The sequence below is a fragment of the Lethenteron reissneri genome, chromosome 45 (assembly GCF_015708825.2).
Source record: "Lethenteron reissneri isolate LAM-NWPU_2019-01 chromosome 45, ASM1570882v1, whole genome shotgun sequence".
Classification (NCBI taxonomy): Eukaryota; Metazoa; Chordata; class Hyperoartia; order Petromyzontiformes; family Petromyzontidae; genus Lethenteron; species Lethenteron reissneri.
The window spans coordinates 4,876,204-4,893,197 of record NC_083823.1 but is presented as its reverse complement, the minus strand read 5'-3'; the positions used below and the strand labels follow the sequence as shown (position 1 = coordinate 4,893,197).

General features: G+C 54.1%; 1 protein-coding gene across 4 annotated transcripts; it reads right to left on the bottom strand.

Annotated features, from left to right (window-relative positions):
* Window positions 1-8,981: 8,981 nt before the first annotated feature.
* LOC133353833 (P2Y purinoceptor 1-like) lies at window positions 8,982-15,955 on the bottom strand. Of its 4 annotated transcripts, none has more exons than XM_061570267.1 (2): window positions 15,639-15,955; window positions 8,982-11,458 (listed from the first exon to the last, which is right to left on the bottom strand). In XM_061570267.1, the coding sequence occupies exon 2, from the start codon at window positions 10,918-10,920 to the stop codon at window positions 9,811-9,813; it is 1,110 nt and encodes a 369-aa protein (XP_061426251.1). In that variant the 5' UTR covers window positions 10,921-11,458; window positions 15,639-15,955; the 3' UTR covers window positions 8,982-9,810. The 4 variants fall into 4 exon arrangements, with proteins under 4 accessions (XP_061426251.1, XP_061426249.1, XP_061426250.1 ...); XM_061570265.1 differs by lacking the exon at window positions 15,639-15,955 and adding an exon at window positions 13,269-14,185; XM_061570266.1 differs by lacking the exon at window positions 15,639-15,955 and adding an exon at window positions 13,374-14,185.
* Between the last annotated feature and the right edge of the window lie 1,039 nt (window positions 15,956-16,994).

The following is a 16,994-nucleotide window of genomic DNA, read 5'->3' as shown; positions in this document are numbered from 1 at the left end:
ACAAAGGCGGCCGTGCGTGGTGCTTGCAATCCACCCCCCACGTGTGCCACGGTGTTCGCGAGCAGCACTTGCCCCGACAGTCCCTTAAGGCTACACGGGGGATCTTTGTATGTGTGCGTGGGTGTGCGTGAGTGGGCGCGCGCGCATTTTCCGCGTTTGCTTCCATCGCTTGAGTCAACCCTCGCCCATGCGGGCGGGTAAATATATCACGCCAGGGAGGGCGCGCGCGCGCATTTCAACAAATATTCACCATCGCCACCCGTCTGAGACGCAAAGCTTTTTGCACGAATGTTAGCTGTTGGGTTCTATTGATTTTATTTCCATGACTCCTGTAACGTTTTGTTTAATGTGTACTCTTTACACCCCCACCACCACCGCCACCACCGCCACCACCTGTCCCGTTCCGTTTAATTGAAATGACCACGCGTTATGTTTACTTTGACTCGGATCTCCCCCAGAAATATTTTTTTTAAATGCCACTTTGACTTTCGATGGGTTTATAATAATAAAACAAAACCGGACGACGTTTGTCAATCCACTGCTGGATGAGTGCTCCCCACCCCCCCCATCTCCTGTGGGGTGTGTGGGGGGCAGGGAGTGTAATTGTCGTCGCCCGGGACCGGCTCAGCTTTCACTCGCCACTGATGTTCGCCGTGGCCACGACGACTCTGGGACTCGCCACGTGCTTGGAGGTTACAGCGAACTGCACAAACTCCTGGGTCACCCGTAAATGTAATTAATGAATGCCACCTTCTATCCCCACCACCACCACCGCCACCCATTGTCCTTATTTGAGCAGAGAGTCGGTGACTCTTGACTCAGAAAAATAAAATCAAACGGAGCACGGAATTCAGTCCACAGCGATTAACTGGAAGCAGGCGACGATTTTTTTTTGTATGTAAATGTACATGTTGAAAGGATTTACAACAACTATTGAAATACGGAGCAACAGTGACCCCCCCCCCCCCCCCCCCAGAGCTTATTTGGTCCCTCGCGAGAACCGAGGGGGTAGGAGGAGGAGGAGGGGGAGGTTGAGGATTTTGCTGCTCGCGGCGGCTCACGACTCGCGGGTCACGCAATGCCGGAGACGAGAAGCGGGCCGAGCGGGAGGGATGGTGGGCGGAGTGCGTCTCGGACTCGATCTCCGAAACCCATCGCGTCGTGCATCGCGTGACTGGAGGCAACTCACGCGGTCCCCGTGGCAAACAGAGGCAGGGCTTGAGGCGGCCCAGCGTCTGTGGGCCCTATGGCAGCAGCAGCAGCAGCAGGAGGAGGAGGAGGAGGTCGCTGTCCGCGCTGTCGTGGATGTGGTTCCACACGCCGTACACGAGGTTCACACCCCCCCCCCACGCACCCTCCAAGCGTACCCCCCCCCCTACGCCCCCCCCCCACGCGCCCCCCCCCACGCACCCCCCCCACGCGCCCCCCCCCCACGCACCCCTCCCCCCACGCGCACCTCCCCCCACGCGCCCCCCCCCCACGCACCCCTCCCCCCACCACGCACCCCCCCCCCACGCACCCCCCCCCACGCACCCCCCCCACGCACCCCCCCCCCACGCACCCCCCCCACGCACCCCCCCCACGCACCCCCCCCACGCACCCCCCCCCCCACGCACCCCCCCCACGCACCCCCCCTCCTCACGCGCCCGCCCCCCACGCACCCCCCCACGCACCCCCCCCCCTCCATCCCCCCCACTCCCCCGGCGCCGCTTGCTCACGAATTCGATCTGGTTCCGTGGTGCATTTCGGGCCACTGCTGACCGTGTGGGTGGTGGTTGTAGGTGGTGGTTGTAGGTGGTGGTTGTAGGTGGTGGTTGGAGGTGGTGGTTGTAGGTGGTGTTGAGGATGGTGGTTGGAGGTGGTGTTGAGGATGGTGGTGGTGAGGATGGTGGTTGTAGGTGGTGTTGAGGATGGTGGTTGGAGGTGGTGGTGAGGATGGTGGTGGTGAGGATGGTGGTTGTAGGTGGTGTTGAGGATGGTGGTTGGAGGTGGTGGTGAGGATGGTGGTGGTTGTAGGTGGTGGTTGTAGGTGGTGTTGAGGTGGTGGTTGGAGGTGGTGGTGAGGATGGTGGTGGTTGTAGGTGGTGGTTGGAGGTGGTGGTTGGAGGTGGTGGTTGGAGGTGGTGGTTGTAGGTGGTGTTGAGGATCGTGGTGGTTGTAGGTGGTGGTGAGGATGGTGGTTGGAGGTGGTGGTTGTAGGTGGTGGTTGGAGGTGGTGGTTGGAGGTGGTGGTTGGAGGTGGTGTTGAGGATGGTGGTTGGAAGTGGTGGTGAGGATGGTGGTGGATGGAGGTGGTGGTTGGAGATGGTGGTTGTAGGTGGTGGTTGTAGGTGGTGGTTGAGGATGGTGGTTGGAGGTGGTGGTTGAGGATGGTGGTTGTAGGTGGTGGTTGTAGGTGGTGGTTGTAGGTGGTGGTTGTAGGTGGTGGTTGAGGATGGTGGTTGGAGATGGTGGTTGTAGGTGGTGGTTGTAGGTGGTGGTTGAGGATGGTGGTTGTAGGTGGTGGTTGAGGATGGTGGTTGTAGGTGGTGGTTGTAGGTGGTGGTTGGAGGTGGTGGTTTTAGGTGGTTGGAGGCGGTGGTTGGAAGTGGTGGTGAGGTTGGTGGTGGATGGAGGTGGTGGTTGCAGGTGGTGGTTGTAGGTGGTGGTTTTAGGTGGTTGGAGGTGGTGGTTGGAGGTGGTGGTTGGAGGTGGTGGTTGGAGGTGGTTGGAGGTGGTAGTGAGGATGGTGGTGGTTGGAGGTGGTGGTGAGGATGGTGGTTGTTGTTGTTAAGGGGAGCGGTAGGGTAGCTGTTAGCGCTACGCTGCGCTACGAACCCGGCGACCCGAGTTCGATTCCCGCTCACGACCAACACCGGTGACGATGACCAGAACCGCCCCTGGGCCTCCCCTAGGTCGACTCAGCCTAAAATGAGCACCTGGTGTAAACATCGCCACTGGGGAGACAAAGGCGGGCAGGCGCGCTGCAGCCACCCACCACCTCGTGTGCCGTGCCGGCCTTCATTCGGTGCTACTCGCTAACAGCACTTGCCCCAACAGTTTGTTAAGGCTACACGGGGGGGGGGTGGGGTCTTTGTCTTTGTGTGCTTTGACAGCTGTGACGATTATCCCCTCGCACCTAGGTCTACTCAGCCTCAAATGAGTACTTGGTGTGATGTGTAAACATCGTCACTGGGGAGACAAAGACGGCCGGGCGTGGTGTTGGCCACCCGCCCCCTCGTGTGCCGTTCGGGCCTTCAGATGTGCTACTCGCTCACAGCACTTGCCCCGACAGTCCCTTAAGGCTACACGGGGATCTTTGTCTTTGTGTGCGCATGTGTCTTGAGAACTGAGCCCCTTCGTTAATCGGGGACTGCAAATACTGCATTTAAATGCTACATAGGTCAATGTTAGTATCTACTGACGTTAAGGTTCAACAAAACGCGAAATATTTTAGACTCATAATAAAGAATACATATTTACAGCTAAATAATAATCCAATATATACCGTATAGTACAAAATAAAATCTTTATAAAAGCCCGGCCTTCCGTTCGACCGTCAGCTCAATAATAAGAGCCCTTCAGAATTCCAGAATAAAAAAAGTTATGCAAAGTGGACCCCCCCTCCCTACCAGGTGTGGGGGTAAAAAGTTGTTCTAACAGGTTTACAACAATAGTCACCCCCCCCCCCCCCATCTACATACAAGAGTCAGTAGTATCTGCCGACACACCCTACATACAATAGGGGTGGTAGTCAGTGGATACTACTAACTCTATAGTAGAAACTACTAACTCTATAGTATATACTTCTAACTCTATAGTAGATACTACCAACTCTATAGTAGATACTACTGACTATTGTGGAGTCAGTAGTATCTGCCTACACACCCTACATGCAATATAGGCGGTAGTCAGTGGATACTACTAACTCTATAGTAGATACTACTAACTCTATAGTAGATACTACTGACTCTATAGTAGATACTACTAACTCTATAGTAGATACTACTGACTAATGTGGAGTCAGTAGTATCTACTACACAGCCTACATACAATAGAGGCGGTAGTCAGTAGATACTACTAACTCTATAGTAGATACTACTAACTCTATAGTAGATACTACTAACTCTATAGTAGATACTACTGACTCTATAGTCGATACTACTAACTCTATAGTAGATACTACTGACTATTGTGGAGTCAGTAGTATCTACTACACATCCTACATACAATAGGGGTGGTAGTCAGTGGATACTACTAACTCTATAGTAGATACTACTAACTCTATAGTAGATACTACTAACTCTATAGTAGATACTACTAACTCTATAGTAGACACTACTGACTCTATAGTAGATACTACTAACTCTATAGTAGATAATACTAACTCTATAGTGGATACTACTAACTCTATAGTAGATACTACTAACTCTATAGTAGACACTACTGACTCTATAGTAGACACTACTAACTCTATAGTAGATACTACTAACTCTATAGTAGATACTACTAACTCTATAGTAGATACTACTAACTCTATAGTAAATACTACTAACTCTATAGTAGATACTACTGACTCTATAGTATATACTACTAACTCTATAGTAGATACTACTAACTCTATAGTAGATACTACTGACTCTATAGTAGATACTACTAACTCTATAGTACATACTACTAACTCTATAGTTGACACTACTAACTCTATAGTACATACTACTAACTCTATAGTGGATACTACTAACTCTATAGTAGATACTACTAACTCTATAGTAGATACTACTGACTTTATAGTCGATACTACTAACTCTATAGTAGATACTACTGACTCTATAGTATATACTACTAACTCTATAGTAGATACTACTGACTCTATAGTAAATACTACTAACTCTATAGTAGATACTACTAACTCTATAGTAGACACTACTGACTCTGTAGTTTACTGATAAGAATCTCTCTGCTCCTCATCATGAAATCCTCGCTAAAGTTCCACGTGTTCCTGCCCGTATTCATATCAATATCCCGTCAGGTATACAATATATTGTCAACATAACACGTGCGGGTATAATACTTATGTCAACACAGACACTGCACTATAAAGCCTCCGCGCGACACCAATCCGTTGTTTTCGCTTGCCGCGCCTGGATGTGTGCGGCGAACCGATTTGTATCGGGGTGTTTTCATGCGGTCACAGCTGAGAATCAAGTCACTGCCATGCCCATCGTCATCATCATCATCGTGTGCTCATGTGGCTGATGAAAGCCTAAACAGAATGATAACGATGCGTGCATTAATCAATTGGGTGTTTCGATTTAAAGCTTTCGTGACTGCAGGGATTCATCTTCTTGGTTCTTTCGGTAAAGTCACGTAGAAGGGAAATAATAAAATAATAAAAATAAAACATAATAAAATAATTCTCACGAATTCTCACGAATTATTTTATTAAGTTTTATTTTTATTATTTTATTATTTCCCTTCTACGTGACTTTACCGAAAGAACCAGGAAGAACAATTGGGTGTTGTTGGTTTTTTTACGCCTACCGTGCAATTGCAGCTGGGAAGATTCGACTCTTGAAGTCGATTCATTGACTAAAAAGTTGTAATGGACAACTTCGACCGTGGTCGATGACTCGGGACTATGAATGCAGCTGATCAGAACCGTAGCTCGAGACATCCATAACATAGAAACATATATAAATGTGTCGTTAAACCCGCCACCACCCGACACAGCCAACTAGTAAGGTTTGTCACGTAAACAGAACGTGGCCAATTCGTTACTGGTACAGCACTGAACGGGTGTGTTGGAGAGCAAATCCACAACATTTACAAACTGAGTGTACGACGTTTCGAGACATACTGACGATGAGGGTGGGGCGAAGGGGGGGGGGGAGTGGAATGCCGTCCGTCCCCCATCCTCCAGGAATTCCATTTGAGTAGCGACGGTCTCTGGCTTCGTCTGGAAGGAAAAGCGGAGATCCCGGAAACAAACCCAGCACCGCAATGCCACCTTCTGGCCACACCTCGTAGCAGTCCCACGCCTACAACACCTGGCAAGCCCCGGTGGTGGTGATGGTGGTGGTGATTGGTTGGTGGCAGAGGTCGCAAACGGGTTTTGATTCCTTACCCGTACCCGTACCCGGCCGCACCAGAGTCGCAAATGGGTACCCGTACCCGGCCGGGTACGGGTACCTGTTCCCTACCCGTACCCGTATCCTACCCGAAATGAGTGACAAACGGTTACTCACCAGTGACTCACGGCCTACCCGTACCTGTACCCGGCCGCACCAGGGTCGCAAACGGGTACCCGTACCCGTACCTGGCCGGGTACGGGTAGCCGGGTATCGGGTAGGATACGGGTATCGGGTACCTGGTTGCGACCTCTGGTTGGTGTTGGTGTTCATCCACGTACTATGACCAAGCTGCCGCGTGTACAACATCGTCTGCCACGTGCCGTGACGGATGCGGCAAGATCCGACCGTGTCCGTCCGGTGTTCGCGAAGCCGCATTCCGCTTGCCGAACGAATCCGTTGCGAGGTGGCACTCGTTGCACGCAAAGTCCACAAAAGAACCACCAATAGCTCGCTAATCTCGTCAAGTTGCATGAACCGTCACGCGAACTCCGCTCATCCTCGCAGCAGCAGCAGCAGCGGCGGCTTCTTGGCTGAGCCATCGCACAAAGACGGCGGTCACCGCATCGCGCTCTTTCGGATTGCGCGTCTGCGGCCGTCTGGAACGCTCTCTTCCTTCCGATATTGGGAAGCCACTGGAGCTGTGGCACTTTTGCATCTGCGTTGAAAACGGATTTCTTTTAAACTGATTTTTGTGTGCAAGCTCGTTGTCATTCCTCGCACCTCCGGTTGGCAACGTCTGGTGCGAAAGAAGTTCAACATGCATGCACATATACTGACCAGGCTCCGAGCTGCTTAGCTTGCGAAATCCGACTAGATCGGGCGGAGGTTGCACACCACGCATCACCAGGTCACGCCTCGTAGCATGGAACAGTTTTGTGGCGAGCGGATTGCGTTGGCAAGACAAATCAAGTTGATTTGTTTGTAAAATATATATTTCAAACTATAAAACAGCATTGGCATACAAACCACTCCTCGGCGATACTAGCACAGTTGACGACATACGGTGTAGAAGAAGTTCTGCATACATGCATGCATACAATACGCTCCGCAAGGTAAAACATGGTCCAACGCACTCGCCGTATAACGAGGGTTACCGTTGTATTCTATTCTATCGGGGCACCACGTTGGCGACATGGTAACTACCTTGCCTGGTATACAGGAGGTAGTGGGTTCAATCCCGCTTGCGAATTTGTAGTTTGCGTGTCTCTCTCCCCCCGTGGTCGCGTGGAGTTTTCTCCGGGTGCTCCGGTTTTTTCCCCGCCACATTTAGAATCGACGCCACGCGTTCAGAGTGTTTGGCTGCTCGACATCTCGACACGATGACGAGCCACTTCGTTGAGATGTCCTTCACGGCCAGTTCGTTTCTGATAAAGAGCTACATAGCTCAGTGGGATTTAACTGGTGAAAAATATAGTTTCCTTTCTATTGGTCAGGATTACGCATGGCCAACGAAGAGTAGTAACTGATTTAGAGATTCACTTCTAAATAATTTAGCCATTCGATTGCTTCGTCTGAAAATTGGCGAATTGCAGTTGGCGATGTGGCTGTTCACAGCTGCTGTCGCACACAGCACGGAGAGAGTATTTGATTATTTTATTCTCCACTTGTGCCTTAATCTTCCGTAATGTGTGCGGAAAACTGGCTTTAAACGCTGCCCATTGCTTCCGTGGAGCGGTGGTGGTGGGCTCGCTGATGAGCTGTGTGTTGGCGAAGCCGGCCAGTGTGGTGGTGGTGGCGGCGGTGGCGGTGAGGGTCTCTGATCAGATATTAGTTGAGCTCGTTGCTTGAAGCCCACGAGTTTGTCCGAGCGGATTCGATGCTGACGTCTGCGTCACGTGGAATGTTGTGCCGCGTGCTTCCAAGGCTGCCGAGTTCTGGATCTCAGCCGTTGGACGCCGTTACGAGCCCCTCGCCTTCCAGGTCATCGGCGATCGGCCGGAGGTTTGGCTCGACTTTCGATCGGCGCAGCTCACGCAGCGTTGTGACAGCGGCGTAGATTTTAAAGTTCCAGTTGTAGTCAGTGTGGCAATGGTCGATCGTCAGGGTGTCGACAGTTAACACATTCCTGCGGAGGGAGCTGGTAGGAACGTTGGGTTGCTCGGTCAATGGCCAGGGTCAACGGCGGCGTGGTGTATTCCGCAAATATGGCCGACTGTGAGGGCGGGCACAAGCCGGCGTGAGTAGGTTAAACGTTGAGTTTTATAAGGGCACCACGGGGTGACCAGCCCCTCCCCACCCAGCCCCACCCCTCCCACCCCCCACCCAGCCCCACCCTCCCCACCCAGCCCGTCCCCACCCTCTCCACCCAGCCCCTCCCCACCCTCCCCACCCTCCCCACCCAGCCCCTCCCCACCCTCCCCTCTCCACCCAGCCCCACCCCTCCCATTTTTGGATGCACGACGGACGGACACAATAATCCCCTGTGGGTTGGTGGAACAAGGTGGTTCCTACCAGTATAAACATTGTCAGTCTCGCGCTTCTTGACCGAAAACGTTTAGGATCCTGTGCTGTCTGCTCGTGAGATGTATTGCGCCGCTCTCTTGCCAGAGACAACCACCCCTAGGCCATCATCCATAAGAGGTGTTTGTGTGTTAGATCGCGTAAATATATAAATGTGTCATTAAACCCGCCACCAGCCGACACAGCCAACTAGTAAGGGTTGTCACGTGAACAGAACGTGGCCAATTCGTCACTAGTACAGCACGCCGGTTGTGTTGGAGAGTGAACCCACAACATTTACAATTCGAGTACGACGTTTCGCCAGTAACTACAAATAGCCTCATCAAGCCGCAGCCAGATTTGGCGAAACGTCGTACTCAGATTGTAAATGTTGTGGGTTCACTCTCCAACACACAACTGGTGTGCTGTACTAATAACGAATTGGCATGCTCTGTTTGCGTACCAAACCTTACTAATTAGCTGTGTCGGGTGGTGGCGGGTTTAACGACACATGAATTTTACGCGAGAAAACCCAAAAACCTCCATTATGGATATCGGTTGCGAAAGCCTACGTGTTAAACTGACCTACCCATCAACCAAGTCCTCGACACTGTCCCCTCACCGACACAAGTCCCCGTTGACCCTTCTGTGATCGCGCAGAAGCCGCTGTCGCCATCCTCGAGTCCCACGCAGATCGGGAAGACCGCTGGCGAACGGAGCGTAACAACGCGGACACTCGCAACGAACACCTCTTCCTTCGAGACCTCAATATCATCGCACCTCCTGGCTTTGACATTCCACCTCGAAGACACCGGTGGTGGAACCATCATCCGCATCAGAACATCAGCAACAGACCACTGTGCACGTCTCCTTCCTGAACAGAAGATTGAAGAAACAAGCCACAGACGTTCGATCGTGGGCATGTCACCCAAACTGTGGACCGTACAGTAAACCACCGTCTACTCGACACTCCTTCAACGGAGGATCAAGCAAAACGACGCGGACTCCTCTCTCTGCTGAAGCCCTCTCCCATCGTGACCAGCAGCAGCAGGCCTTGACATTGGCATCGAGCTTTCGAACGTCCTTGACCACTGAGCACCCGAACCACATTGCCGCCACGCGTGAGCGTAGAGTCGAATGGGATTCTCGGCGTCTGCTGGCGTGCGCCATCAGCGTATCACTGCCGTGACCACTCGGCCGCAAGAGACCGGGCGGCCCTCATCCACGAAGGGCCCGCCCCCCTCCCACCTTCCCCCCCTTACACGAAGGAGCACTCCTCCTCCTCCACCTCCTTGTCCTTGTCATCGACACCACCCTCGAGGACCACGGCCACCGCCTTCCTGCCCAACAGGGGCGTCCCGCGGGGCAGCGTGGCGACCCGGATGGCACCGCGCCTGATGGACGAGCGCACGTCTTCCCTGGCCAGGAAGTAGACGATGGGGTTGAAGCAGCTGTTGAGGCTGGCCAGGCCCCGGCACGCCTGGTAGGCGGCGTAGATGCGGCGGTTGGCGGCGGCGTCCGCCCGGCGCAGGTAGAGGCGCGAGGCCAGGTTGAGGTTGCGCGTCACGTGGTAGGGCAGGAAGCTGACAGAGAAGAGGAGGAGGACGACGGCGACGAGCGCGAGGGAGCGGCGCCGCACGCCGGCGCCCACGCTGCGGTTGCCGAGCAGCGTCGAGGCGACGAAGCCGTAGCAGGCGAAGGTGACGGCGAATGGCACGGCGAAGGTGACCACCGACAGCGCCACGCTGTAGGGCAGGTAGACGAGCAGGTCGGCGTCGCTCGCGCTGTCGTAGCACTTGACGAGGTCGCCCACCGCCGCCGCCGTCGCCGCCCCGTCGTCTCCCGCGGGTCCCTCTCGAACAAAGTGGAACGTGGGCAGCAGGAGGATCGCCACCAGGGCCCACACCGCCGCGCTCACCGCCCTGGCGGTGCCGGGCCGCAGCCGGCCCCTGGACCAGAGCGGGTGCACGATGCCGGCGTACCTGTGCGCGCTGATGCACGTGAGGAACAGCGCGCTGCAGCCGAGGTTCACGTGGAAGACGAAGCGGCCCGCGCGGCACAGCCAGTCGCCGAAGATCCACGCGGAGCCGTGCGTGTAGTAGTGGACGAAGGGCGGCAGCGATGTCACGTACAGGAGGTCGGCCAGCGCCAGGTTGAAGGTGTAGACCGTGAGGCCGTTCCAGGGCCTGGCGGCGCGGCGGCAGCAGGTCCAGATGGCGGCCACGTTCGTGAGAAGGCCCACGCAGAACACGAAGCTGTAGGTCGCGGGCAGGTACGTGGACTTGAAGTCCGCGAGATTGGCGAGCTGCGAGCTCGACGCGGTGCCGGCGGTGGCGGCGATGGCGGTGGTACTTGAGTTTTGATGCATGCTTGGCCCGTCGTGTGGCCGCGAGTTGCTCCGGCAAAGGGGAAGCTTGGAAGAGACGCACGGAGGGAGTCACAGCGCGCGTGCGTGCGTGGGGTTGTGGCGTGGCGTGGCGTGGCGCTCGCTGGGCCAACCCCAACCCCCTCCTCCTGTGCTTTAACGGCGCTGCTCGCTGACGGCACTTGCCCCCAACAGTCTGTTAAGGCTCCACGGGGGATCTTCGTCTCTTGTGCACGCGGGTATTCGCGTGGGTGTGCGTACCTGGTAGGCAGCGCACCTGTATGCGCGTGTTTTTATGTGTGGCACAAGCGTCGTGGTGACGTCACCGCCACTTAGTGGCGAATGGCGGTTGTTGTTGATGTTTTTATATGTGGACGTGTTCAGCTCTACAGGGCCGTGTTGAACGAAAGACGGTGAAGTTCTCATCCAAAGTCTATACGCATTCCCGTCATGGGAATGTGGAATGTTCGCCACCGGGATAGGCTATTTGTCTCCAAACAGAGCCACCATCGTCGCCATCACCACCCTCCGCTCTGTAACCCTGCAGGAAATATGGGGCAATAGAGGAGTGAGGTACAACACGGACTCAAACCAACGACCCCCTCGACTCTTGGCACTGTTAGCGAGCACCTATTAAGGTTCGTACGGCGCACGAGGGGGTGGTGTAGTCAGCGCCACGCTCGGCCGCCTTTGTCTCCCCCCAGTGTTGATGTTTACACCCCGAACCCAGGTACTCGCTTCATGCTGAGTCGACTCAGAACCGGAGCGGGTATCACGCGACACTGATGTTAGCCGAGGCGACTGAACTCAATTTTGCGGGCTCATAGCACAGTGAGCCAACTCCCTGGCGCCACGGCTCTTCACACAAAGGCAAAGATCCCCCGTATAGCCTTCACATACCGTGGGGGCAAGTGCTGTTAGCGAGGGAGGCCCCATGACCGGTTCGGATAATCGTCACCGGTGTTGGCCGCGAGCGGGAATAAAACTCGGGTCGCTGGGTTCATAGCGCAGCGTAGCACAGCATAGCGCTAACCATTACACCACCGCTCACCACGCATACACACGCACAGACTTGCACACACACACAGACTTACACACACACGCAGACTTACACACACGCACAGACTTACACACATGCACAGACTTACACACACACACACAGACTTACACACACACAGACTTACACACACACACAGACTTACACACACACAGACTTACACACACACAGACTTACACACACACAGACTTACACACACACAGACTTACACACACACAGACTTACACACACACAGACTTACACACACACACAGACTTACACACACACAGACTTACACACACACAGACTTACACACACACAGACTTACACACACACACAGACTTACACACACACAGACTTAGACACACACAGACTTAGACACACACTCGCGTGCCACAGCAGCGAATTCTCTACAGTGTTAACAACGGGGCGTAGCGAGTATGCTATGCCTGTGGGCTACGAATTCATTTCCACAATCAGCCCTTATACGGCGCGCGCCTTATAAGGCGCACGGCTTATCAAGTAAAGCGAGGTTAATCAACTGTGACAGTGTCCGTCCTTCCAGCTTCACAGCATGCGAATGCCCGCATGCAATTACACTACACGCGCACATGCACGCTCTCGATACACAGTGCCGGATGAAGCTAGTGGGGGGCCCTGTAGCATATGTTTTAAAGGGGCCCTAAATAAAATAAAAACACGTAAATATTAAACTTAAAATTGTTAACTTGCATTGTAAAGTAATTGTGTTTTTTTTTTATTTGCTATACAGACAGATAATGCGACAAATCGCTAACCTTAAGCACCCGGTCGTTTATAAAAAAAAATTGAAGGCGGTATAGTACTATAGTAATAGAGCAAGTGCAGAATCACTGAACCGGGATTGATAGCTTGAAAGCGTTTAGCGCGGGGCCCTTGAAACCGCGGTGTCCGTAGCACGTGTAGCTACTTGTGTAAGCTACTTGTGCAGCTACACAAAGACCACCCACCACCGCCCTGTATAGCAAACACCACTTGCCCCAGCACTTGTTGGGGCAAGCGCTGTTTGCGAGCACCTGAATGGAGGCCGAAACGGCAGCCAGTGTCACGCCTGGCCGGACCGCCTTTGTGGCGGCTGTGTTGACCCATTTGAGGCCGAGCCGACCTAGGGGAGGCCCACGACTGATGGGTTTTTTTTTGGGGGGGGGGGGCGGGAATCGAACTCGGGTGGCCGGGGTTCACCAGATAAGTTGCCAAAACCGCCACACGCCCCGCCACATACTCGCAAAGCACGTTGCGTTTAAAAACAACAAACCCGGAGTGATTGTATGCTCACCAGCCATCGCCGCTCACCGCCGCGTCGCTCACCACCACCACCACACCTCTCACCATGAATCCACCCACCAGCACCACTACCCACTGCTTTCTCGCCACTACTCACTAGCAGCGAACTCTCACGTCTCGCAGTCTGAGTGACCACCAGCACCAGCACCCACTGCTTTCTCGCCACTACTCACTAGCAGCGAACTCTCACGTCTCGCAGTCTGAGTGACCACCAGCACCACCACCCACTGCTTTCTAGCCACTACTCACTAGCAGCGAACTTCTACGTCTCGCAGTCTGAGTGACCACCAGCACCACCACCCACTGCTTTCTCGCCACTACTCAGTAGCAGCGAACTCTCACGTCTCGCAGTCTGAGTGACCACCAGCACCACCACCACCCACTGCTTTCTCGCCACTACTCACTAGCAGCGAACTCTCACGTCTCGCAGTCTGAGTGACCACCAGCACCACCACCACCCACTGCTTTCTCGCCACTACTCACTAGCAGCGAACTCTCACATCTCGCAGTCTGAGTGACCACCAGCACCACCACCCACTGCTTTCTCGCCACTACTCACTAGCAGCGAACTCTCACGTCTCGCAGTCTGAGTGACCACCAGCACCACCACCACCCACTGCTTTCTCGCCACTACTCACTAGCAGCGAACTCTCACGTCTCGCAGTCTGAGTGACCACCAGCAGCAGCAGCACCTCCGGGGAAGGGCCAGGCCCCACTGATTCACGGCAGCGTCACTGGGGGCGTGTGCAGCGTGTAGGTAGGGGTGTGTTTGTGGTGGTGGTGAATGTGTAGGGGTGTGTTTGTGGTGGTGGTGAATGTGTAGGGGTGTGTTTGTGGTGGTGGTGAATGTGTAGGTGTGTGTTTGTGGTGGTGGTGAATGTGTAGGTGTGTGTTTGTGGTGGTGGTGAATGTGTAGGTGTGTGTTTGTGGTGATGGTGAATGTGTAGGTGTGTGTTTGTGGTGGTGGTGAATGTGTAGGTGTGTGTTTGTGGTGGTGGTGAATGTGTAGGTGTGTGTTTGTGGTGGTGGTGAATGTGTAGGTGTGTGTTTGTGGTGATGGTGAATGTGTAGGTGTGTGTTTGTGGTGGTGGTGAATGTGTAGGTGTGTGTTTGTGGTGGTGGTGAATGTGTAGGTGTGTGTTTGTGGTGGTGGTGAATGTGTAGGTGTGTGTTTGTGGTGGTGGTGAATGTGTAGGTGTGTGTTTGTGGTGGTGGTGAATGTGTAGGTGTGTGTTTGTGGTGGTGGTGAATGTGTAGGTGTGTGTTTGTGGTGGTGGTGAATGTGTAGGTGTGTGTTTGTGGTGGTGGTGAATGTGTAGGTGTGTGTTTGTGGTGGTGGTAAATGTGTAGGTGTGTGTTTGTGGTGGTGGTAAATGTGTAGGTGTGTGTTTGTGGTGGTGGATGTAGTGGGGGAGCGGTAGTGTAGCGGCTAGCGCTCACTGCCAACACCGATGACGGTTATCTGAACCGGTCCTGGGCCTCCCCTAGGTCGACTCAGCCTCAAATGAGTACCCGGTACTATGCTTAAAAACATCGCCACTGGGAAGACAAAGGCGGCCGGACGTGGTGCTGGCCACCCACCCCCTCGTGTGCAGTTCTGGCCTTCATAGCTGCTCGCTAACATAACCTGGCCCCCAAGGCTATACGGGGGATCTTTGTCCTTTGGTAAGTGTAGGTGTGTGTGGTGGTGGTAAATGCGTGTGTAGGCGTGCCGATGGTCCCATATTTGTACACGTGCGCACGTTTATTGTTTAAATAACGGCTCTTTCCTGTAAACATGTATCCAAATACAACTTGCATTTATATTAACGCACCATCGACCGTCTTCTGGCAGCGACTACATCGCATCAGCAACATTCGGTTCAATTGAAGAAAACTCGAAACCGGTTTCGACATTGAGTGTCTCATCAACAGCAGAGCCAGGCTTTGCTTGAACCAATGCTGTTTAATTGCCACGGGCCCTCTCTGTAACACGTGAGTCCTAGTTTTGACGCAAAAAAACGAGACATGCGTGTGCGTGTCTGTGTGTGTGTGTTTAATTAGGAGCGGTAGTGTAGTGGTTAGCGCTGCGCTGCGCTACGAACCCGACGATTATTTGAACCGGTCCTGGGCCTCCCCTAGGTCGACTCAACCACAAATGAATACCTGGTGCGGTGTGTAAAACATCACCACTGGGGAGACAAAGGCGGCCGGGCATGGTGCTGGCCACCCACCCCCTCGTGTGCCGTGCCGGCCTTTATAGGTGCTCGCTTACAGCACTTGCCCCTGCAGTCTATTAAGGCTACACGGGGGGATCTTGTTCCTTTAATGCGGGTGTCTAACTGCGTGTATGTGTGCACGTTTCCGCCTATTTCAGCCTTACCCGATGTTCAAAAATCCGCTCCGGGGAGCCCAAAATGCGGCCGCGGCGTGGTGGTGCTGACGACACGTGACCAAACCTCTCGCCTACCTCGTGCGCCTTCTCCGCCCTCTCCTCTCTCTCTCACCGGCGCGTTCACCGGCACTTGCCCGCAACTTGGCTGTGTTAGGCTGCTGCTGCTGCTTGCTATGTGACGAGACTGCGAGTCTCTGCAAACCACAAGCTGCCCCCGAGACTCGTCGGAGCCGGGCGAAGTGCCCGGACGTTGAGTCCGCTGCCTGCTGGAATATTCCGACTCAACATCATCTCACCCAAGATAAACAGTGGCCCCAAAGCGACCCACGCGGTGTATGAGCGAGCTTGGGTTACAGTGACTCTTTTATAGCACCCGTAAGGTCGAAATATATGGCAGCTTTGAGCGCTGATGTAATCGGGTCCTTTTCCTTCCGCTAGTTCACGCATCTGTTGCACAATTACCCCGCCCGGCCGCCTTTGTCTCCCAAGTGACGATGTTTTTTAGACAGCACCAGGTACTTATTTGAGGCCGAGTCGACCTAGGGGTGGCCCCAGACCGCTTCAGATAATCGTCGTGCGGGAATCAAACTGGGGGGGGGGGGGCACCGGGTTCGTAGCACAGCGCGCTTGCCGCTACGCTACATTGACCGTCACGACCACAACTACGACCATCGCTACTCTCACCAGCACATCCACAGCGTGGATCAACTCCGTGTTCTTCATATATTTGCAGAGTGGGGGGGGGGGCACACCTTCGACGATAAGACATCATCAGTGCGAGGGCCGCCACGCCATTTGAAACCATTGGGTGTTTGGACAGCAGCATGATGATGATGATGGGAGGTGATGGAGGTGGTGGAGGTGGTGAAGGTGGTGTGTTTTCACGTGTTGTGTATTGTCAGGAGCCGAACTAAAGGGCCACCAGGGGCCGCGGGCCTTGCAAATGACGCTCGTTGAGATCGTCCCCTTCTCGGCGAGGAGGAGCGATGCGCTCTTGCGTGTGCGGGGCTTCACGCGAGCACACATCTCTGCATCACGTGGAGCGCGGAGATGAGAAGTCGACGGCGGCTGTCGACGGCGAGAGACGGCTGCAGTTGACTTTGATGCTGCTCATGAGCACAGCAGGAAATGTACTGGTAGGAACCGACTGGTTACACCAGCCCACAGGGGATTATTGTGTTCGTCCGTCGTGATGGGGCTGGGTGGAGAGGGGAGGGTGGGGAGGGGCTGGGTGGGGAGGGTGGGGAGGGCTGGGTGGGGAGGGCTGGTTGGCGAGGGGCTGGTCACCCCGTGGTGTCCCTTATAAAACTCAACGTTTAACCTACTCACGCCGGCTTGTGCCCG